This window comes from Piliocolobus tephrosceles, chromosome 14 (genome assembly GCF_002776525.5).
Source record: "Piliocolobus tephrosceles isolate RC106 chromosome 14, ASM277652v3, whole genome shotgun sequence".
Lineage (NCBI taxonomy): Eukaryota > Metazoa > Chordata > Mammalia > Primates > Cercopithecidae > Piliocolobus > Piliocolobus tephrosceles.
In genome coordinates this window covers 14,091,943-14,115,918 of record NC_045447.1, presented here as the reverse complement: position 1 = coordinate 14,115,918, position 23,976 = coordinate 14,091,943, and the positions used below count along the sequence as shown (strand labels likewise).

The following is a 23,976-nucleotide window of genomic DNA, read 5'->3' as shown; positions in this document are numbered from 1 at the left end:
AGTCGCTTCCTCATCTTGTCTGTCTCAGTCATATGAAGTATCACATCAGACTACAGTCTAGTTTAAGATGGTCTCCGCCTACAAGACTGGACATTGCCCAGGGCAGGAGCTAGGGCATCTGCAAGTGCCAAGAAGAAGAGGGACACCTTTTTCTTAAAAGCCACTGCCAAGCTGTGTGCCCGGGGCTACATCACCCTAGAGGGGACATGTTTTTCTGATTTGCACGAAGCATCGGGAGGCTGAGGGTGACCCTGGACATGGACTAGTCAAGTTGATGAAAGTGGATCAGGATGATGGAGCTTTGTACTGTGGCTGTGCCCCTCTTTGCTGTGTGACCTTGGGCAAGCTGCTTCGGCCCTCTGTGCCTCCGTTTCCTCATCTGTAACCTACAGAAGTGGCTTCAAAGTGACCAGATGAGGCGGGAAGCGCTGGGCAGGGGTCCTGGAGCAGAGGAAGCCTCAGATGGTGGCGGTGCTCACTGCCGCCACCACGTGGGGCCGGGGAGGAATCTGTGAGGGACGTGGTGGGGCAGACAGGAAAGGGCAGGGCTCTGAGGGGTCTGGTCTCCCAGGTCTGTGGCTCATGGGCCCTTAGCAAGTGCCTTCCCCTCCTAGAGTGTAACCCCTGCCTCACAGGGCTGCAGCAAGGACAGTGAGATGAGGGTGACACACAGCAGGTGCCCCTTAAATGACTGCTCCTTCTGCCCCAAGATGGGGGCTGAGCCTGCATGGCCAGGGTACAACAGGTAGAGAAGCCACAGCATCCCCTGGGCCTCCCAGTGCCTCAGGGTGCCAGGGATGGGGTGGGGCCCAAACCCCAACAGTGCCTGGTGTCCCCCCACCCAGCCCCGCAGCCCACCTGCCTCCTCAGAGTTTTGAACCAAAGAGGGTCTGTGTGCCACCTCCATCCGAGTCAGAGTGCTGCCCCACCCTAGACCACCCAGAACCCACCCGAGCCATTCTGCTTTAGCCCCAGAATGTAAACAGGCAAAAGTAGCTGGAAACTAATTGCAAAATTTATTCCAGGGCTGCGGGGGCTGGGGTGATTCTTAAGGGCACTTCTCGTTTCAGGGCTGTGGGTCTCCGGCCTTGGCAAGGGCACACGTTTCAGGGGGCAGAGGTGGGGACTGAGACAGGGTGGTGGGAGGCGGGAGGCAGGAGGCAGGAGGCAGGAGGCAGGAGGCAGGGGTGTCCAGTCTCCTCCAACTGGGCAGGCTCAGCACAAGCTGCATCAGTAACATGAAAGCGGGACGGACAGCAGGCACCCAGCCGGGGACAGGAGACAGCTGAGGCCTCTCCCTGGTGCTTCGCCCTGGAGAGTGTTTTTCATGACCTAGGGCAGGAGGCCAGGGAGCTGAGGGCCAGCTTCATGGGTTTGCAGCAACAGGTTGGAGCCACAGAAAGGGGATTAACAGTGCTTTCCCTGATCTACGGGCCCGTGCCCCCTCCCAAGTTCACTTGCATTCCCACCCACAGAGACTTGAAGCCCCCAACAGGGCGTCCTGCTGTTCACCTAGTGGGTGGAGGGCGGGCAACAGCGCTTCTCTGGATTGGGGCTGGGGCTCAGTAGTAATGACCCAGCACCACCCCAAGGGTACTTGGTAGGCGAGTGTCTGGGGAGAAACCATCAGCTGTACTTAGTGGCAATCCCCAAGCCCCAGCTTCAGTCCTCAACTCTGTCCCCTTCCCTCCATAACACACACCTTTCAAGGAGTGTCTAGAAGCTTAAAAACAAAAAAAGGGGGGAAAAAAACCTCTTGACTACAACCTTGCAGATAAATACCAGCCTGGGAGGGCCACCTCTGGGTGGGGCTAGGATGTCGATTGTACCAAAAGTTCTCTGGGTGGGAGAGGGAATCAGGGATGCCTGGAGCAAAGTTTTTTCCCTGATGATGTATCAACGCTCCCTCTTGCAGAGGTCAGCTGGGGTGGAAGGGCTAGGGAGGTCCTGTTGTCCTAACCAGTCTCCTGGTGTCCTCTAGGGCCCAATAGCCCTTCTCAATTTAGCAAACTCGGTTATCCTTAGTTTACAAAACAGAGGATCTCCTTCCTGGTCTCTATGGGGAGGGGAGCACTGGAGATCCTCTCTCCTCCCCCAGCTGATACCTGCTCAACTTCTCCCTGTCTCTGTTTCCAGGAGAGGAGGAAGGGATGACCTCTGATCCAAGGGACATCGAGGCCCACCAGGGAATCCCGAACCTCCTCCCCGGACCTGCAGGCTTCAGACTCCAGGAGAGAGCTGGGAGCCAGGGGGCGGGGGAGGGGGTGGTTAACAGCCACCATCTTGGGGCACTCCAAGTAGCAGGCAAGTGCCAGTGGCCACCCCACCTCCGCCAAGCCCTGCCCAGCCTCACCCACCTTCCCAAACACACAGTATCAGAACTCAGGGGCAGCGGCCTCTGGGACAGGGCTGGGGTTCCTGGGTGGGCATCAGAAAATGAACCATGTGGAGCCAGCGGGGTGGCTGCGGCCCCGCCCCGGTCCCACCCCCGGTCCCGCCCCCAGTCCCGGCCCCGCCCCCGGCCCAGGCTCAAGTCTGCTTGGCTTGCAGCATCTCGATGAGCAGGTTGTTGCGGGGCATCTCGTTGCCCAGGTGCTTGTGGTACAGGTACTCCTTGGCCTGCATGCTCAGGGCCCGCACCTCCACCAGGCACAGCAGCAGCTGCTGGAACTTGTCCCCGCAGTGCGGGTAGTGGCACAGGGTGTAGTCGAGCAGGGCGGCGTTGGCCTTCTCCTGAGCTTCCTTTACCAGGGTGTGGTTATTCAGAAACTTCAGATCTGCAAAGGTAGGCTCTCGGTCACCATCGCATCACCAGCCATGCCCATCAGGACTGGGCCAACACTGTCACCAGCATCATCAATACCACCTTCCCTATGACCACCAAAGACACGGGCATTGCCACCATCAACCATGCAACATGGTCTCCCCATTGTCACCGTGTCGGCATCACCATTGTTGTCACCCTGGTTGACAAACACCACCCTCGTCACCAATACCCACATGCCTGTGTTTTTCATAAACGTGGCCACCGCCACCATCAACCACCCAGTCACAGTCACCTGTCACCATCATCACTGCCATCATCATCACCACTGTGGTCACAATGGACAAGAATCATGAAGCCCATCACCAGCCTCCCTGGGGGGATCCCTGGGCAGTTATCGAACCTCTCGTTTCCCCATCTGTAAAATGGGGGTGATGACAGTACCAACCTCACAACATTGTCCTGAAAATTTAGGGAGCTGCTGTGTGCAAAGTGCTCTGATGAACAGTGTCTGGCATGTGAGAAACTCGGTGGGTTGGGTTAGCTGGCGCCACAATAATGCCATCACAGTAAGAGCTGCTCTCACCACTGTCATGGCCAACCATTGCCACAATAATGCCATCACAATGGGAGCTGCTCTCACCGCCGTCATGGCCAACCATTGCTGCCATAACCAACACCATCCCCCTGGCACAATCAAAGCCATCTTGTCTCCATCATCACTGATGCCTCATCTCCATGACCATTGCCATCCGCATCCCCACTCTGCCACCATCACGACTGTCACCCCATCACCACCACGCCCACAGAGGTGCACTGTGGGTGAGAGGATCCCATCTCATGCTGCAACACATGAGGACTGGTGGCCCCATTCTAGAGGACAGCTGGCATGTTCTTTTAGTCTCCGCTATGACCAATAGAGAGGATCCAGTACCCCAGGGAAGGACTCTCATGGGGCCATGGGGGAACATGCACATTCACTGCAGGAGTGCAGATGGGTTGACATCCTGATTAACCTATCGCAAGCTGAAAATATCATAAGTCAAAAAGCACTTACTACGCCTGACCTGCTGCACATCACAGCCTGGCCTGCCTTAAATTTGCTCAGACCACATTACCCTAGAGTTGCCAAAATCATCTGACGCAAGCCTATTTTACAATAAAGCGTTGAACATCTCGTGGAGTTTACTGAACACCATGTTGAAAACGCAAAACAGAAGGGATTATGTGGGTACTCCAAACACGCTTTCTGCCGAATGCATGTTTTTCGACTTCTGCACGACCATAAAGTCAAAAAATCCTAAGCCAAAGCTTGTGAGTCAGGGGCCATCTCTGCTCGTGGTGGCAAGGAGGTGGCCTGGATGGCCACGTGGTGGCTGCACCCCAAGGAGTCGTGTGCACACACAATGCAGGGCAAAGGGACGTGTCTTTAAAAGCCTGGGACTGAGTGGAAAACAAAAATCACAGAGGGAGGTCAGGATGAGATCAATAAGGCTCAATCATGTACATAAACTAGAAATGCTTGCTGGCCAGGCGCAGAGGCTCATGCCTGTCACCCCAGCACTTTGGGAGGCCAAAGTGGATCACTTGTGGTCAGTTTGAGACCAGCCTGGCCAACATGGTGAAATCCCATCTTTACTAAAAATACAAAAAATTACCCAAGCATGGTGGTGCGTGCCTGTAATCCCAACTACTTGGGAGGCTAAGGCTGGTGAATCATGTGAACCCAGGAGGCGGAGGTTGCTGTGAGCCAAGATTGCACCACTGCATTCCAGCCTGGACGACAGAGGGAGACTCTGTCTCTGAAGGAAGGAAGGAATGAATGAATGAATCAATCAATCAATCAATCAATCAATCAATCAAGCTTGTACACAAAGCAGACGTGCTTTGTGAGAAGACAGGGGCAAACAGGACAACCCACATTAAACATCAAGGAAGGGCTCCTTTTGGGGAGGGGTGGAGGGGTGTGGCTCTGCGTGCACCAGTGATTAAACAGAGGAGTGCAACTGATGTGTCCCCCACACCCGAGGTGAGGTGCCGTGAAGAGACAGAAAGCAAAATGTCTTTGGAGTGAGATAGATGTGGGTTCAAATCCCAGCCGCCGCTGAGGTGCAATGCTCCCTGCCCTGCCCTGACTTGACCAGCCTTCCTCCTCCCTGGAGAGGGAGAGCCTGGGTCAGTTTCTTGTCACCCAAGTTCCTGTCACAGCTTGCAGTCCTCGTTCAGCTCCTGGGCAGCATTTCTAGCAGGCGCCCAGCCTGGGGGTGCAGGGTCAGCAGGAACCCACAGAATCTGTCCCCAGGCCTCAAAATCATCTGATGCAAGCCTGACCTTGCCTAGGATGGGGTGACCAGTGGCTCAGAAAATGGTCATCCACCCACTTCTCCTCCACCCCATCACCACCAGCCCTGCAGCTGCGGGGGTGTCCAGAGGCAGCATGTGCAGCCCTGGCCCCCTAATCCCCCTTAACACCCTCTGCGCCAGGAGAGCGCCACGCTCCTGGCAACCCTGATCCCTGGCCGCCCCCAGCGCGCCTGCTGAGGCCTGTGTTGTCCAAAGTCGGATTTAGGGAAACCCGAGCTGGGCCTGGGGGCGGATGGCAGGACCTGGCCTCCATCCTCCCACCCCAGCCCCGGCTCCTCATCCTCCCTTCTGAAGTGATCACTTCCCCAGGGTCACCTTTAACCCTTAAGGCACCTTTATGTCAACTACATGGAAATTCCCCCTTGTCCAGAGAGATACTGCTATATCTACCCCAATGCCTCCTGGCCCAGGTGCTCCTGTGCAGTGAATGACCTGCCCAACTGTATGGAGCAGCCCTACTCCCCAGCCTGGCCTGCCCCAGACATATTAAAAGGTCATGGGAAGTCATGCCACCTAGCTGGGCTCCTGCTGGCCCCATCCCTGTCCCATCTGCCTTCACTCCCCACTGTCCCCGGCTGAGCAAGTCTCCTGACATTCTCTTCTGACAATTCATAATGGGGGTCCAGAAAGGGACAGGGACCAACTCAAGGCCACACATCAGTAAAGGGTCCTGGAGGAAGCAGCTGGAGTGGGGAGGACTGGCCAGGACGCCGCAGTAGGGGCAGGGGCAGGGGCAGGAGGGGGCTGGGGAAGAAAGACCAGGGCCTCGGCTTTACCGGGATTTACTGTTCTCAGCAGCGCTGCGCTAGGGACACCGAAGCGGGGTGCGGGGGTGGGTGCAGAAGGAGGACAGGTTTCAGGGATGCCCCCACCCCCAGTAGTTCTTTGGCCTCCCAGCTCTTGGCAGACTGGAAACCCCCACTGCCCCGGAGAGGTCAGCCACAGGGCTGGGGGAGGGAAGCACAGTCGCTAAGGGAGCCTCAGCGGCTATAGTTCAGAAGCCCAGACCCAGTCTCCTGGGCACCCCCAGACACCTTGCACCCAGCTCAGCTCATCCCAGCAGACATCCAGACAGGCAGGGCAGTGCCTCCCCAGGGCTCAGGGAACCAGGGACCCCTGAAGACACACAAGGTGCTAGAGCCTGGATTGAAACCCAAGTCTTTCTGACACCAAAGCCCAAGTCTCCCAGGATAGGCAAGCAGGACTGGGGCCCCCTGCCCAGGAGCTGGGTCAAGCTGGGATGCCTGTTCCTGCGGGATTGGACATAACTTTATGTCCCATGCAATCCATGAGTCCTGTCCGAGAGCCCCCACCCCTGGGGTCCTAGGTTTCCCCCAGAGAGGCTGCTCTGGACTCTAGACTTGACTTCTCCCTCACCTGGAGACCTTGTACATGTCACTCCCCTTCCCCAAGCCTCCCCGGACTCCCAGTCTCTAAAGAGATCATTGTGAAGATTCCAGCGGATAACAGATGTGACGGTGCCAGCAACCCACAGAACACCACACCGTTCTCCCAGTGGACACGGGAGCGGGGGTCAAACAAACCTGGAGACGCCCCCTTCATGTGTCAGGGGTTCAGATCCCAGCTTTACAAGCAGCTGGGTGACCTTGGGCAAGTCACTTCCCCTCTCTGAGCTGCAGTTTCCTGTCATCTGCATGACAGGGGCAAATTCGTCTCTGCCTCACTGGGTGGCCAGGGGCTGGCTCTCATCTGCATGCCCAGCTCTGGGCCCTAGGCACCCGAAGGTGGAGACGGGCATGTTGGAGAGGAGCCTGCGCTCCCCAAGCCGGCTCAGCTCCCAGCACTCGCGGAGGCGGAGGTGGGAGGGAGCTGGGAGATGGCACCCCCACCTCGGAGAGCAGCCCGCTAGCTCTGCAGAGCTGGGGGCCCCCAGGTTGTCAGAAAAGCCCCCTTTTCATGGTTTAATTGAATATTTGAATAATCCTTTCATTCCAGCGAGGCATAAAGAATGTTGTCCCAATAGCGGTAACTCAGGCAGGCGCCCCCGCGCACAATGGCCCCTCGAGTGGGGCTGCTATTCAGGCCGCCTTTTGTTGGCGCGGAGCAGTGGGTAAATTGCAAACGCTTAAGGGAATGCTGCTGCCGCCGCCTCAATGGAAGTCAGGAAATCGAATGTTAGGTCAATCCATTAAGCTTCGATTAAGTCCTCGGCAGAACAATGCCAGCCGGGCCCATCTTCATAAATACCGTGATTGCCAGGAGAGAGGCACTAATTTTAATTAAACCTCCTTACCTGCCTCCGCGCCCTCCCGAGACGGCTATTTAGACACCAAATGGCACCCTTATGCACAGGCAGGCGCGAAGGAGGCGCTGAGTGAGCCGCAGGGCGGTGGGGCGGTGGGGCGGTGGGGCGGGTGGGAGAGACACCAGCACTCACAGCCAGGCTGTGCGGCCCAGGGCGGAGCTGCCCCCAAGGGGACGCCCTGCGCGCCAGCTGGAGGTCTGCTGGCAAGCGGCCGTCCCTCTCCGGGTCCCAGCTTCCCTGGAGCCCCAGCTCTGGTGGTCTGGGTGGGATCAGGAGAGGAGCCCTCTGCTCCAGACCCTGGAATCTGCTCCAGCCCAGCTCCAGGTCTAGCCTCTGCCAGGGCTCTGGGCTGCCTGCCTGCCATCCTTTTCCCATGCTGCACTTAGAAGGATCTTGATAAAATGCAAATTTCATCATGTTACTGCCTGCTTAAAGTCCTTCCCAGGAGAAAGTTCAAGGTATCAGGCCCCGGCATTCAAGGCTTTGCCCAGCTCAGCTCCTGTCCCCTCGCCAGCCTCCTCCCCACCCCGTCCCCACCCCTACAGCCACACAGAACTTTCAGGATTCCCAGAACTTTGCACAAGCTGTTCCTTGAGTCTGGAAAGCCATTAATGCCGCTTGTTTTTTTTTTCACCCAGAATGCTCTTACTCATACTGCTAAGCCCAGCTCAGAGCCCCCACCCCCCAGAAGCCTTCCCTGATAGCCAGGTGGTGCTGGTTTCTCCTCTCTGACCCAACCCTGATCACACTGAACTGATGGGTTTCCTCTTCCAAACTGGAGCTGGCCAGCCAAAGGCCTCTGCGGCCCCCCACACCCCTTTCTCACTGCTTGCCATCAGCTGGGGTCCTGGAATCTCCTCCTGTTCCTCCTCTGGTACCCCCAACCTCACCAGGTTCCTGGCTTGCTGGGCTCTGGGTTCACCCACCCACATCAGCCAGACCCATGTTTCCGTGCGGAAAGATAAGGCACTGTGCCAGACACACAGCCGGTGATAAAGATAGAGACTGTGAGCATTCATTCACTTCATTCATTCACTTATGCATACGCACACTAGCTTCATAATGGTGATTATGATTAAAACAATTCTGGCACACATTTCCCAGGGGTCAGCCAAGCGCTGGGCACTTTGGGGAATTCTCTTATTCAATCCTTGTAACAAGTTAGGAATTACTAGGAGGGTCACTCGACAGATGGGGAAATAGAGGCTCAGAGAGGGGAGTGACTTGCCCAAGGGCACACAGCCAGAAAGAGACCAGAGACCAGATTTAGAATCTACTCCTCATCCCTACCTAGTTCCCTTTCCTAAGCACTGCGCCACCTTGATTCTCACACACACAGCACGCGTGCGCACGCACACGCCCTTCTCCCCGCAACTCAGCCTGTCCCAGCCCAGCACTGGAGCCTCTCCCACCCCTCAGGCCTCAGCTGCTGCATCTGGAAAAAAAAAGCTGTCGACCAGCATGACAATAGGGCGGGGCACTTCCAGTTTTGAGCACGCCCACACTTGGACCCAAGAGAAGAGGGATCAGCTCTACCATCTTCCTTAAGCCCCAGAGAAGGAGGAGTCCTGGATTCACCCCCGGCGGCAGCCAGAGCTATGCCCAGGGCTTTGGTGGGAAGAGGGGCTGGGGACCAAGACACTGTCCCTGCTTTTCAGGGGACACCCAAGGACAGACAGAGCCCTGGCAAAGAAGCCTGGTGGCTGGTAGCCCACCCTCCACCCACCCCTCCTTAGGGCCCTCCCAGTGGCCTTGTGATGGCAGCCAGGTCAAGAACTCTCACCTTACAAACCACCCAGACTCCTGCGGACACGCACTCCAATTCTAGGTGCCTCCAAGCACCACTCTTCGCCGCAAATTCCTCATGTTCCCAGATCTCCTGGTCCCTCCCCAATCACACACAAACTCTTCACACAGCCTAACACTTAAGAAACCACAAGGGTGTGAAAGTTCGTCGTTTGCACATGCCAGCACACACACATGCACGGAACCAGAGACAGACGTTCGCGTAATTCCTGCAGGTTCCATGCCCCAACCACACAGACCCCCACCACGCATGTCTGCGACTCTATCCTGTGCCAGCCTGCTGAGTCTGGCAGGCTGTGGGTAAGGTGCTGCTGCCGGCAGAGGTGGGAGGGAGCTTCCCCAGCTGCAGCCAACCGAGTCTGGGCCCCTGAGGCTCCTGCAAGGATTTCAGGCCATAGCTCCTGCAGAGCCCTGGCTGGTGTCCTGAGAGGTGGCTTAAGGTGGCCTTGCAGATAAGCCCTCCAGTTACCAGCCTGTTCTGCCAGAGTTGGGAGACCCAGCCCACCGCACCCAGCCGCATGGCATGGAGGATGTCACCAATCCTGCCCGAGCACTGGGCTTCCCACTTTTTGTTAATCCCCTCTGCCTCCGCAACACTCCCCGCTCCTCCCTCTCTCTGGCAGGCAAGCCCTTCCCAGACTGTGACTATAATGCCAGCCACCAAGACAATATCTTAATCCTGCCCCCTCTCCAGGTGATGAAGCAATCACTCATCTCTATTCCATCCCATCTGCATCACTGCAAAATAATTCATCCCCCAGAAAACTCCTATTCATCCTCCAAAACACTGCTCAGATGTCCGTCCTCCAGGAAGCCTTCCAGAAAGAGCTCTTGCTCCCCACCCAGGGTTCCCTAAGCCACACCCATCTCTCTGTCTCAGCCCTAACCACCCAGGCTACAGGTCTCTTCCCGATTGGCAAGGGACAGCTATGTCCTCAGCATCACCGGGTATGGGGAGGGCATTGGTGATGGCTTGCCAGGGAGTGAGGGTGCAGACTGGAGTGCCCAGGCAGGGTTGGGGTCAGGAGGGCAAAGGGAGGGAGACCCCCCCAGGTGCTGGGGGAGTGGGGTGGGTGGCCGGGCTGGACTGGCATGGGCAAAGGGGTCCGGGCCCCCAGGAGCTACAGTCAGAACCGGGGCCCCCTAGATCCAGGGATTAGAGAAAACTGGGACCCCAGGAGCCTGGAATAACAATCCCAAAGTCACATGGGCCACCAGATGGGGAACTGTCCCCATTTAAGAGCCAGGCCCTGGCCGGGGGGGGGGGGGGGCCCTCAGACCTTTGTTCACTGAATGAGTAAGGGAGGGGCCTTTCTCCCCTGAGGCTCCTTGGTGGCCACTCTGGCCAAAGCAGGGCTACTTTTCCAGCCTCACCCACCCTCCCACCGGCCCGCCCCTGGCTGTCTCTGCCTCTCTGTCACTGGAGCCACACTCACCCAGGCTGAAGAGGATGATGAACTTGAGGCAGACAAACTCCTGCCGGTCCAGCTGCAGCGCAAGCAGCTGCAGCACCAGTTCCTGTGCCCGCAACACCAGGCTGTGCAGCAGCGAGCCCGCCTGGGCGGCCACCGTGGTCAGCTCCACCTGGGGGCAGAGGGCACGGGGTGGGGGACAGTCAGAGGACGTGGGTCCAGGCAGGGGGCTCTCTGATGGTGGATGGAGGGCTGAGGGCATGGATTAGAGGTGCAGGTCAGATGGGCTGGGGTCAGGAGGGCCCAGCCTTGGCACCGCGCCAGGCACGAGTGACATCTGTGCAGCCCCGGGGACCCTGCCGGGCCCACCCTTCCGAGCTCTCCTCAACCCGCCAGGCCCGGAGCTGAGGGTACCCACGTCCTGCCCGCATCCACCCCTCCTTCACACACAAACCCCAGCACCAGGCCCAGTAGCACCAGCAGTTCAGAGGGCCCCTCTCAACACGCTGGGAGGGGAGGGGTCAGGGGAGGGCAGGCCTGTGCAGGGACACACAGACGCATCCACGTGGCTACCCAGAACCCCTACGTTCACACCTAGATGCTGGGTCACAGTTCAACCCAGAGTCTCACGCACACACACACACACGAGCGCAGTCATGGGGTCGCCCACTCCGTGAAGTGAAGGCGCACACATGTGCACACGGCCACACCGCCCTTGTATGCTCACACTTACAGCAACACACACGCCCATGTATGTGTTCACAATTACGGGTTGATGGGAAGACAGTGACACCCACACACTGATGTGTGTGGAGATTTTGCACAATAAAACACAGGCAGGCACACACACACAGGCCATTCCCATGGCCACAGAGACTCAGCCGGCTGCCGACACACACCGCGTGCAGACTGCAGGCACCCGCACCACAGGGAGTCCCAGAGACACCCTCATGGGACCAGGGCTGCCCGTCCCGTCCTCCTGCCCCTGATGGCCTGTGACACTGAGGCGAGAGCTGGAGATGAGGAGCAGGGGCCTGGAGGGGGGCTGCAGCAGTGAGCAGAGTCTGTCTCCCCCACCCCACAGCACCCACCGACCCCACGGTCCCTCCTGTGTCCCCACCTGGGAGTGACGCTCCTGCCAGCAGGCTGGACCCTTGCCATCAACCCCCTTCTCTGCCTCCTTCCTTCCTTCTCTTTCCCTACAGCCTGTCTCCGCAGGTGAGTCCTCCTCCCTGGCTGTGTCCCTGTGTCCCCGCCCTGGCCCCCACCTCCCATCCTGACCCCTCCGCCTGCCTCCTCAGATACTACCTGGCCGTATCCCTCCTCCTCCTAAAGCTCTCCCTGGACCCCTGCTGCATCTGGACTTTCTACTTCCCAGATCCTCATTTCCTGCTCTAAGGGGCCCAAATTCTGACTTTGAGCTCTTAGGAGCCCTTTGCCCATTCATTCATTCATTCATTCATTCATTCATTCATTCATTCATTCAAGATTTAGGGCCTGCAAGGTTTTGTCCGCTAACCCAGCCCTAGCAACCCTCCAGCCTCCCTGGTCTCTCACCTCATGCCACCCCATACCAGCACCAGCGGGGCCTGCGGGCTCCACGCTTCCACCCTCTCTGAGCCTGTGGTGGAGTGAGGACTGCCCCCACCCCTCATTCCCCAGCCAACTCCAGTGTATTATTTCCAGACCTAGGGCCACCATCACATCCTCCTCCATGAACCTCTTCTGACCATGCCCACACCCCCTGGGCTGCTCCCCAAGAGCAGGGCTCCCAGGAGCCGGCGCCTCTCAAGCCTGGACCAGGGCTGCTCGCAGAGGGGTCAGGCCGGTGGGTGCCCCATGAATGTGGGGAAAGGGCTGATAATCAGGGTGCCCAGAGCGAGCCCCGAGAGGCCTGGGTCCTCCTCTCCGAGGCCCTGAATCCTAGAAGTGCACAGCGGGGCCGGGGCGGGGCCCAGGGGCAGGGCGGGGCCCAGGGGCTGGTCACCTCCTGCCCGGTGACCAGCAGGATGCTGCCCTCCTTGCCGTGCTGGACCTGGCGGTAGATGTGGTCGAACACCAGCAGCTCGCTCCAGCAGTTCTGCAGCAGTGTCATCTGGTCGGCAACCTGGAAGGAAGAGGCACGCAGGGGGCCGGGCTCCAGCCAGGGTCCAGGTCCAGCCACCTTCCTCTAACCCCTTCTCCTCCCACTGAAACCCAACTGGGCGTGCGGCCTGGGCAAGTTAACCTCTCTGTGCCCATCTACCCGAATGTCTATGCTATCAAAGTGCAGCGGGGTCTGGCCAGTTAACAAAGGGGTGTTTGGGGCTTGAATGGGCCAGGCTTCAGGCCCCAGCTCTGTCTTCGGTATGACTTTACATAAGTCCTGGTAACCTTCTGTGCCTCAGTTTTCTCATCTGTACAGTGGGCAAAGTACTAAGCGGACAGTCCGGTACATGTAAGGTACGCCATACATGTGATTAATGTCCATGGAGGTACTCTGCAAAGGACTCCTACAAATGCACGGCAAGATGATTATTAGTTTTGACATTGTCCCCATTTAAAAACCTGTGGTCAGTTACCCTTCTGGCAGCCCCAACTGCTCAAACAGAAGCCATGAGGAAGAAACCAAGGGCTTCCCCGCTGGCCTACGCAGAGCTCTCAGGCTCGGGAGAAGGAGGGAGGTCCCACCTGGCCTGCAGTCAGGCCCAGGGCATGAGCAGGGGGGCGGCAATGGCCTGGCACCTGAAGCAGAAACGAACAGCGACAAGGGGCCAGTTCCGAATGCCCCGGCTGCGGCCAGAGGCACTCGGTGCAGGGGCAGGGCCAGCCCCCGTTTGGAGTGTCCTTTGACTCTGCAGGACTCAGAGGCAGAGCCAGGGATCCCCTGGCCCCAATCCCTATTTTTCAACTGAAGAATCTGCCACCCGAAGAGGACAAGAGACTCTCCCAGGATCGCACAGAGGCGGGACCAGGCCAGGGCCACGGCTGGCATTCCTGGTCCACAGTCTCCACTGTGACAAAGCGAGCCCTTCTGGGTATTCGGAAGCACACTGGGCACTGCAGATGGGCCTGGGCAGACACAGCCCCATCCCTCTCAGCCCGTGCCACTCCTCAGCTGGCCACCAGCGACCCAACAGACACTTCCGGCGCACCTTCCTGGGCCGTGCCCTGTGACGAATGCAAACCACGACAGCTAACAGTCATTCCACCGCAGCCCTACAGCCCTGCGAGGCTTGTACAGTCACCACAGCCACCACCCGCATGACAGAGAGAAGAAACTGAACAGAGAGGCCACACAGCTCTGTCTAGTTCCAGATCTGCGCTCTTAACCACTAGCTGTGGAAGAGGACCTGTCACTCACCCGCCTTGCCATCCAGGAGTTCCTGGACTCTCGCAGGCTCTCTGCCTCCTCTACAAATCCCTACCTCATCCCTCTCCTTCCTCGAGGCCCTCCCCACTCTCTGGATGCAGAATCTGCAACATCTCATGGCATCAGTTAAATGCCTCTGTCTTCACCAATACCTGTGAGATCTGTGGAGGCAGAACTGGCGTCCAGCGCTTCTCTGGGCCTCAGAGCAGGGGTTAGAGTGGCTGGTGAATGGCAAGGTTCTCCCCCAGGCAAGCACAGAGTGCAGAGGGATCACTTCCCACCTGGGGCCAGGGGCTCAGAGGGGCCACTCCCCACCTAGGGGTGGCTCCCAATCAGAGGGGAGCTGGCCCAAGCCTAATGAACAGGAGCTAGACGCCTCCCCGCTCCTCTCTGTTCCCCTTCTCTCCTGGGGCATCCCTGGGGCCTGTGTCCTCAGGCAGACAGAGGGGGAGAAAAGGAGAGGGAAAAGTCAGGAATTGCACACAGACCGGCCTCCGGGCCCACGTGGTGGAGAAGAGGGAGGTCTGTGTCCGTTCCCTCCATCCCCACCTCACCTCTGCGTCCAGAGCTCCCTCCAGCTCCCAGCAAAAGTTTCTTCCCAGAGCCCCTACCATCAGCCGTGGGCCCCCAGGCTCAGTCCTGGCTGGGAGGGTCCAGGAGAGACTGAGGCCTGGGCAGGGGCTGACTCAGCCATCGCTCCGTATTTCTCCACGAAAGTGCTGGCCACCATGGAGCTGCGGTTTCCAGGAGGGAGCCAAGGCTCAGAGAGCACCTATTACCAGACATGGTGCCCACTGCGGTACAGGACACCTCACCCCTGCCCTGCCGACATTCTGCCCACATTACAGATAAGGAAACACAGCCTTGCCGGAGGTAACACCCAGGCTTCAGGCAGCTGGGCTCTGTCCAGAGGTTCCTACCGGCCAGGACTTCTGGGGACCCTGGGAACCTCCTGAGACCGGGTAGGAGGGGCCTGCCCAAGGGTCACATTGGCAGCAGGAAAAACTCAGGCCCACCTTGGGCACCCAGGTGGTCGCACAGGGCCAGGCTTGGCACCCCGCCCCTCGCAGGCCCACAGGAGCAGACACCCTTGCGCCCAGAATGAAGGCACCAGGGGGTGGGGAGGTGGCGGAGGAGCGATAAGGGGTAGAATGAGGAGATAAGCCACGCTTCAGGCCAAAAGCAGATGGGTCACGGTGACCCGGCTGGCCCAGCCCTGGGAGCAGACTCTGTACCCAGACCTTAGACCCTGGATGGGGCAGGCCTGCCCAGTGGGGCTGATAGGGGTGCCAGGGGCAGAGAGCCGCAATATGGTCGCTAAGGCTTTGGTGCCCCATGCCCTGTGTTCGAGTCCCCATCCGGCCATGCATCGTCCACCATGCATCCTCCACCCTAATTTCCTGTTCTGTGAAGAAGGAAATATAATTTCTCTCTTTTTTGGTTAAAACATAAGAACACACATTGGGCTGTGTGGGAACTGGTGGACCTGCTGTTGGTTCTTCCGTGGATGCTGCCTGGCTGGGATCCCACCTGCCCCTTGGCCAAGCAGGTCTTGACTCACGGCTTTCCTTGGGTGGACAGATGGATGCATAAAGACACTGAACTCCAAAACACTCCCCACACAGATGAGAACGCGCACGCACGCATGCACACACATACACACACACCTCTTTTTATTTAAAAGAAAACCACAGGGCCATAGCTGCTAGCCCCTCTGCATGAGAAAGCAGGTGGCTAAGAGGTTCCTTTAACCAGAGAGGGTTGGTTTTCACTTTCCGAAGGTCCCTCCCTAAGCTAAAGGCTCCTCTACCCTCAGGCCTCCTTGCCACCCTGGGAACAAGGACATTTGCAGCCCCAGCCCTGGGGTCTCCACCAGCCTGGCCTGTCTGCTGGGCCCATCAGCCATCCATCCCTCCTGCCAGACTGCCACAAATCTTCCTGGAGCCTTGACGCTCTGCAGGCTGCCTCGAAGACCAGGTATTTATGGGTGCCGAGCTGACCTCCCTCCCAGCAGGGCCCCTCTGGAGCCCCTGGGGTCCGATCGGTCTGGCTGTGAAGGCCGGCAAGCTGTGTAATTCTCTGGTGGCTGACACACCACGGGCTGGCCGCCATGCTCTGCAGGCCGAGTGGTCAGTGAGGTGTCATTTGTCAGCCCAAGACTGACAGTTACTGCCACTTAAATGAAACCGTCTATCTGGGCAGTTAAATCTGCTGTCAATGGGGGCCTTGGAGCTGGATGTTGAGGGTGAATGGATGTCAAGATGGGTCACTGGGCACTCCTGGCCCCCACCGCCCACCCAGGTCCTCCCTTGCATCCTCCCAGCCTGTACTTTGCGGTAGGTGATCAGAGAGGCTGACTGCCTGGGCCCTGGACACTGCTGCCCACCAAGCAGCAGGTACAGGTGAGTTTCTGCCACCTTGCAGGGAAGAAGTTGCTTTATAAGCGCAGGACAGAGTGGCCCTAAGACGGTCCCGGAACAATCGTGCGCTCAGAGGAGCTTGGGTCCAATGTGTCTCTCCTGGCTGCCTCCCCGCCCAGGCCTGCATTAAACAGTGTGGCCAAGAGGAAGAGAGGAAGGGCGCTGCGACCCCACTTCATAAACTGCCCGCGCTCAGTTCTTCCCCTGTCCTAGCTCACTAACCCCTTACAACAGCCCAATGGGGTGGACATTATTTCAACTCCTCCCATTTTCAAGATGAGGAAACTGAGGCCCGGAGGAGTGAAGTCACTTGCCCAAAATCATACAGCATGTAAGTGACAGAGCTGGAACTTGACAACAGGCCTCTCTGATTCTAGTCTTTGATATTCACTTCTGTGCCACTATCGGATCTAACATGCTGGGATTGTGTGCGATGGAAAAATGGAGACAGAGGGACCCCCATCCCACTTGGGAAAGAAGATGGGGGAGGAAGATCCCAAGAGGGCATTTAGAGCCCAGCATCAGACAGCTGGGCCCCTGGCACCCCTGAGAGCTCAGCTGAGACTCCAGGACTCCTCCCGAGCAGCAAGATGTCATCAGCATCAGAGGGCTGAGTGGGCCTCTGCTCAGAGTTCAGGCTTTGTCAGGGGAGCCCCTCTCCGACCCAGAACCTGGAGCCCCAGCCAGCCCTGACAGGCCATCCATCACCCACTGCCCAAGGACCCACTCCTGGTCCAAGCTCTGCTCTGGCCCTGCCAACATCGCCAGCCCTGCTTCACAGGCCCATTGGAACTCCCAGAACACGATGCCTCTTCACATTTCGGGGCCTTCGCCTCTGCTGTGCCCACTGCCTGGAATCCCCTGAACCTTTTCTACTTTCTAGAAAGGCACCGAACTGTTCTCTGACTTCCTTAGTTAGAGCTGTTTGCTCTCCCCCCGGGGTTCCCTCTGCCTCTTCTGTGGCTCTCAGATCCCTGGGCACCTCACACTGGCATTATCTCGGTGCATGTCTGACTTCTCCTCCAGGTTGGCAGCTTTCTGGGTCCAGATGATTTTAATGTCCCCAGTGTCCAGCCCAAGGGTTGCTCCACTCTCAGAGCCAGAGAGCCCCCTCTTCTGTCTGCTAAGGTGTGCCCTGTCTGGAGGTGGGGAAATGAATGATCAGCCAGAAGGGACACCAGAGTCACGCACACCCCTCCCACACCTCTGGGCTTTGCAAAGAGACACCAGCCCAGGGCCCACTGGACCAGTGGCAAAGAACTTCCACATGGTTGATGAGAGGCACTCTAAGGGCTGGGCTGGTACTTATCTGCAAGGCCCCTTTACAGAAGCTGGTGACCACTGTTCATAATCCCGGGCTCAATTTAAAGACTTTGGGAAGGGGAAGCAGGAAGGTTTGGACCACGGAGAAGCCAGAAGCAGGAAAAAACACTCAGCAAAGCTGGGACAAAAGCCCTTCCCATCCTGCGTGAAAATCCCCCGGAGACTAGGAAGGCGGCCAGAGGAAGTGCCCTGCCCCTCAATCCAGGGTTCTGGAAGGCCGGGAATGCCCTGCTCCTCCTCCTCCCCTCTGCGCAGGGGGTGCATGGGAAGTCTGGAGGGAAGCTAGCAACCAACCTAAGGGGCTTGGGGTCCTCATCCCCACCAGGGCCTCCAGCCTTGAGCAGAAGGAAGGTGGGAGTGTTCAAGACCCTGCCTTTTGCCTCATCCATTAGGTTGGACCAGAGAGGAGGCAGTGGTGAGAAGGGGCTGGGGTGAGAAACCTACCCCATGACAGACACATGGTACATCCCCAGGCCTCAGCCATGACAGGCCCACCACAGTGGAAACAGTAGCCACCACCATCAATCCTCAACTCCCAGATGGCCCAGGCCCCAGTCCCGTGATGCCCCTAGGGCTCAGAGCACCCATCCCCGACCTACCAGCCAGGGCAGGCAGTGCCCCTAGCCCATCCGGCCTCATGCCCCTGGAGGAAGCCCAGGCCCAAGTGGCGTCAGCACTGACAATGCTGCTCAAGGCTGCAGTGGCCCCAGGGGGGGGGGGGGCAACGGGCCCTCCTGTTTACACCCAGCCCCAGAACAGTCAGGGGGGCAGCCTGGGTAAGCCAAACACCGATAGCCCTGGGTGAAAGAGTGCCTGAATCCAGGCCAGGAAGGGGCAGGCCTTGGCCAGCTGGAGGGGCCTCTGGGGAGGTCTCAGAGAGCCAGGGCACTGGAGGGGCAGTTCTGGGGCCTCAGGCTCTTCAAGCCGCTAGGTGGGAAGACTGGGAAGTTCTTTCCTATGTCTGGCCTCAGTTTCTCCTGCTGCTTTCCTGATTACTGTAGCTTCAGGTACCTCAACCCAGGGGAAAGAAGGCCATGCCATAGAGGAAAGCTGCCTTGCCAGGGAAGATCAGTGGCAGACTCTGGAATCCCTCACCCACCTACCCACCTAGCTCCCTGAACACACACACACACACACACACACACACACACACACACACACACACGACCATCCAGCAAACACAAGATTTGCAAAGGCAGGAGGATCTTTCACCTCAGCTGTGAAGTAGAAGGGCCCACAAATGTCCCAAACTCTAAAACACTAAGAACCCCCATCTGTGTGTGACGTTGGAGGCTGGCAAGGATTGGCAGCCTCCCTGAATGGGAGGACAGGATGGGCCGGATCCCCTTCCCAACACTGGGCTGAAGGCTGGGGAGACCAGACAGTCTCCCAAGGACTCAGCTAGTCCTCTGAGGGAGCCCAGAGTCTCAGAGAACAAGGAAAATGCGTACCTAGAGAGCCCCAGAACAGGGAGCCCCAGAGAATGAAGGAGCTGCAGAGACACCAAGAAGCAGAGAGACAACACGCCAGGGAGAGAGACAGTAGAAGAGACACAGGCAGAGATCAAAGCAGCAGCGGCTGTGAGAGGCTCAAGGAGGAGAGAAGGACAGGGAGGGAGCGGGGACCCAAGAGGCTGTGATGGAGTGGAAATGCTCCTTAATGTCCCCAGGGTGGCCTCCGGGTCCCCAGGTACTGCCTGAAGCCAGTGGGCAGGATGGCCCTATCCGAAGGACAGTTGGGCTAAGGCTTGGGCAGCCGGGAGGACCATGACGCAGGTCCATCCTCCAGCCAGGCGGGAGGAGAGACTCACCTCCAGCTCCTTGAAGACCATGCACCTGCGTGCCCAGTCCACGATGGAGATGAAGGTCTGGTCGGCCATTCTGCACAGGAGGCCAAAGGCCGCCGGCTGGTCAGGGCGGCTTTTGGTGGGCTCCTGCAGGCAGCCCAAGATGCGGGCCCGCACCTGGTCCTCATCTGGCTCCAGCTGCAGCAGCTGCAGGATAAGCTCAGGCACATTGGGCCCTCCAGAGAAGGGCTCTGGATAGCCGTATGGCAGCCCAGGCTGTGGGGGGCTGGCGTAAGGCTCTGGGTATTCAGACTTGATGGCACGGCCAGGAAAGGCAGGGTAGAGGTAGCCAGCCAGTGGCCCATGGGCACCAGGCACAGCCATGGGCAGTGCTGGGGCCCCAAAGTCGCCCAGTGGCCCAGCAGGTGGACCGGCAGCCAGGGCCTTGGGCTCAGGCGCATGCAGGCTGGGAGGCAGCACATAGTCCGGTGCAGGAGGGGGCGGTGGGGGCACCCCCATCGGGGGTCCTGTTTCCAGCTTGAAGCCATTGGCCCGAATCTGTGCCTTCTTCTGCTGTTTCAGGGCCCGGTCCCGCTTGTACATCGGCCCAAACTTGTTCCGGCCACCCCTCATACGGTCAGCGCGCACGGCTGTGGGCAGGGGCAGAGGGTCAGGTTCACCCTCTCCAAGCCATCTCCCATGCTGTCCCACCACAGATTCTTTCCAAACAAATCTGACCGCTCTCTCCCCTGCTCAACATCCTTTCATAGCTCCCACTGACCACAGGGGAAGTCAGTCTCCTTTGCCTGGCATTCAAGGCCCTGCTCAGCTTTTCAGGCGATCCGTGCTAAGACCCCTCTCCTTCCACTCCACCTAACTCACCTCCACTCCTCTGTTTGACACATCTCCTTCCTCCTCCACCCTGCTTTCATTTTCCTTCTGACTCAAAAAACTGTTTTTCTCCTGAGCTTGCTGAACACCCAGACTCAATGTCACTACTTCCAGGAAGCACTCCTGGATTCACCCAGACGGACTCCACTGTCCTTGCCCCAGGTGCCCTGTCCTTGCCCACTCTTATCATGCTGAGTGGATCATGCCATGTGCTCCTGCGGGCTCAGTTCTGGGCTCAGGTGCCTAGCACAAGGCCTGGCAGGGAGATGGTGACCGGAAGGGGATCCTGGTCAGCTTTGTTCACCACTGGCCCCAGGGTCCAGGCGTTTGTTGACTGACCGCCTGACTGTTGAGCTCCAGCTGCAAAATGACTCAAGTGTCCTTCACTGGTTGTGAATGTGAAGCTGAGTTTACAGCTGGCCAAGCCTCTGTGCTGGGGGAGGGGACCTCTCTTGCCAACTAGAAGCTCCTCCGCCTGGCCAGGAATGTGTCATCAGCCAGAACCAACAGGTGCATCTCTGCAGCTGGAGTGTGCCCCCAGCCCCTGCTCAGACAGAGCCCCACCCTGGGCTCTGGGTGAAGGGAAAGGGCAGGAGAGAGGGGGTGGTGCTCAGCAGGGATGATGGCTGGGGGGCCGCCTGGCCAATCTGCCTTCCCCCTGGGGTGGGCAGCCCTGTGCCGCTCCCAGGCTGCATGAGAGTTTCTGCTGCCCACAACAGCCAGATCTCTGGCCCCTCAGGACCTGGCGCTAGGGGCATGGGCTCTGGGGACAGAATAGGATGTCTCCCTCCCATCCAGGGGTCCTTCCTCCAGGTGGCAGGGCATGTGGTCTGCCACTCTCAGAGCCACCTGGGGCTTTCTACACTGTTCCAAAACCTTAATCAACCGCTGCCTGTTCAGCCCACAGTCCAATGACCAGCCACCTCTAGAAGCTCAAATCTTTCCTGCTGAAACTTTTCTCCTCCTCTCTGGACTGAGAGCTGGGGTTGAGGATAGGGAGGCAAAGAGGGGCCTGCGTTCCTTAGGGGCAATTCAAGTGTCCCCCACTGCCCGGCCCCCTCAGGGCCTGGCTAAGAACATGACGGAAAGGAATCTCACTGGCTGAGTGAATAAACCAGAGAGCCCTTCAGATGGACGGACAGACAAGCAGATGGGCAGCTGAATGTGCGGGGGCTGGGCAGCGGTGGTGGGCAGATCCTAACGGAAAGCGTCATGGGCCTGACAGCTAGCCTGCAGCGATGAACACCCAGGCACCTTCAGCTTTCCTACCCCAATCCCCACACTCACTCGCTGGAGGAAGGCACTGCCGTTAAGCCCATTTTTCTTTTCTTTCTTTCTCTTTCTGCCTTTTCTTTTCTTTCTTTTTTATTTTTATGTATTTATTTTTTGAGACAGGTTTTCCCTCTTGCCCAGGCTGGAGTGCAGTGATGTGATCATAGCTCACTGCAGCCTCCACTTTCCAGGCTCAAGTGATCCTCCTGCCTCAGCCTCCTGAGAGCTAGGACTACAGGCACATGCCACCATGCCCAGTTACTTTTTTGTATTTTATAGAGACAAGGTTTCTCCATGTTGCCCAGGCTGGTCTTAAACTCCTGGGCTCAAGTGATCCTCTTGCCTCAGCCTCCCAAATGCTGGAATTACAGGCATGAGCCACTGCATCCCGCCAAGCCCATGTTTCAGACGGGGAATCTGCAGTTTAGAGAGGTTAAGGATTTTGCCCAATGTCACCCAGCCTGACTGACAGTGCTGTGCTGGCACTGGGATTTGGCCTCTGCAGGCTGGGGTTGGGTATTGTTGGGGGGATGGGGACCTTCTCACAGAGGGAGGAGCTCTGCAGACCCTGTGCTGGGGCCCTGGCAGGGGCTGGGGAAAGGGTCATCTCCATAGGGTTCACTTTTGGATACTTCTCAGCCCAACCCAGATTGGCCTTGCCGGAGTCCCTTCCCGGCCGGAGGCCCACCCAGCGCCAGCGCCAGCGCCCGGTTCCCTTGCAGCGACTGGGCCCTAATGTTGCACTAGGGGCCTTCGCGAAGGCCAGTGGTGCTATCCCCTCAGCCGCTCTCCCACCCCCACCCCCTACCCGCTCAGGCTGTCAGGGGTCAGGGATCCAGGCCCCCGCGGCGCGCACCTTCCAGGCGCATCCCCACTGTCAGGCACTTCTGGAAGCGGCAGAAGGGACAGCGCTTGCGCTGCGTCTTGTCGATCTTGCAGCTCTGGCTCTCGGTGCACGTGTAGTGCTTGTTGTTCTGCACCGTGCGCTTGAAGAAACCCTGCGGGAGCTGAGAGTCAGCGGGGCCCCGCCGCGCCCGTCCGCCGCACCCCTGCCTCGAGCCCGCGGCTCACCTTGCAGCTCTCACACGTGAGCAATCCGTAGTGGTAGCCGGACACCTTGTCCCCGCACACGGGACACAGCTCGTCCAGGTCCTCGTCGTAGGAATAGTCCATGCCCGCGGCGTCCGCCTGCGGAGGGACAGCGGGTCACGGCGGGCCGGCGGAGACCGGCAGCTTGGGGTCCCCGCGGCCGCCGCCCCAGCCGCTGTCGCCGGTCCGTCGCGTAATCCCCTCGCTGCGCCCAGGCGCTGCCGCCGGCACCCACCGAGCGCCCCGCGCAGCGTCCCGGGGTGGGCCCGGTGCAGTCCCCGCGCCCGGCCTTCCCCGCCCAGGCCCCGCGCTCTCGCCCCGCCTGGGGGCTCCTCCCGCGCGGACCCCGTCGCGCCCGATCTGGGGCCCTCGGATTCGATGCGCTTCGATTCGGATTCGTTTGTCTGAGAACAAAACCCGGATTCTGAGAAAAGGAGATGGGCTCAGCCGCGGGGAAGACGCCAGGGGACCCGGGAGCGGTAGGGCGCCCGGCCCGGGTGTTCTGGGAACCCGACAGAGACGAAGGAGGCAGAGACAGAGTCCGGGCGAGACTGAGATGGGCGGAAACCCTGGCAAGAGACAACGACCGACTCCGCGGGGCGCAGACACGAGGCCAGTCCGAGAGTGCCAGAGACACAGACACAGAGACGCCGAGCTGGAGAGAACCCGGCGGGGACGAGACACTGGGAGGGATGGAGGCGGTGGCGGGGGGGGGGGGGGGGGAGAAAGAAACGAGGGGTGGGGGATCGGATCAGAGACTCGGAGAGACAGCGGAGGCCCAAGGAGAAAACTCAAGAGAGACCGACGCAGAGCCAGAGACACAACGATAGACGAGAGACAGAGACGCCGAGACAAGAGGAGCCCGGGAGAGACGAGGCCGGAGAGCGACAGAAACACGGAGAGAAAACCTGGAGGCGGAGGCGCCCAGCCCGAGGGTCGGGGACAGGGGACGCGCAGGAGCCCAAACGCCGAGGCGAGGCCCCGCGGGGTCGGACCCGGACGGGGGCCCGGGCCGCAGGAGGCGGAAAACGACGGCGCCGGGCCCAAGAGCCCCAAAACGCGGAGCCGCCGGGGGCCCCCGCGCCGGGAGAGACAAAGCCGCGGCAGCGACGGCAACAGGAGGCACAGCCTGAGCCGCCGCTGCCACCGGGACGTCAGGCGGGGAGACCTCGGGCGGGGGTCGGCGGGCTCCGGGAAGCCGAGCCCGAGGCGGGGGAGCGACCTCGGGCGG

The 23,976-nt window shown here is 59.1% G+C and overlaps 1 protein-coding gene across 2 annotated transcripts in view; it reads right to left on the bottom strand.

Moving 5' to 3' along the window:
- Positions 1-997: 997 nt before the first annotated feature.
- Positions 998-23,976, bottom strand: part of NR5A1 (nuclear receptor subfamily 5 group A member 1) — a 26,020-nt gene continuing 3,041 nt past the window's right edge. The window contains exons 1-7 of one of the 2 annotated variants that reach the window (XM_026448045.1): positions 22,981-23,143; positions 22,728-22,844; positions 22,513-22,654; positions 19,518-20,143; positions 12,600-12,719; positions 10,637-10,784; positions 998-2,777 (exon numbers count right to left, since the gene is read on the bottom strand). In XM_026448045.1, coding sequence (XP_026303830.1) covers positions 2,530-2,777; positions 10,637-10,784; positions 12,600-12,719; positions 19,518-20,143; positions 22,513-22,654; positions 22,728-22,829 — 1,386 coding nt within the window. In that variant the 5' untranslated portion in view covers positions 22,830-22,844; positions 22,981-23,143 and the 3' untranslated portion in view covers positions 998-2,529. Of the gene's footprint in view, positions 2,778-10,636; positions 10,785-12,599; positions 12,720-19,517; positions 20,144-22,512; positions 22,655-22,727; positions 22,845-22,980; positions 23,144-23,976 lie in introns of those variants that run through there. The other variant, XM_023217227.2, reaches the window with a different exon arrangement.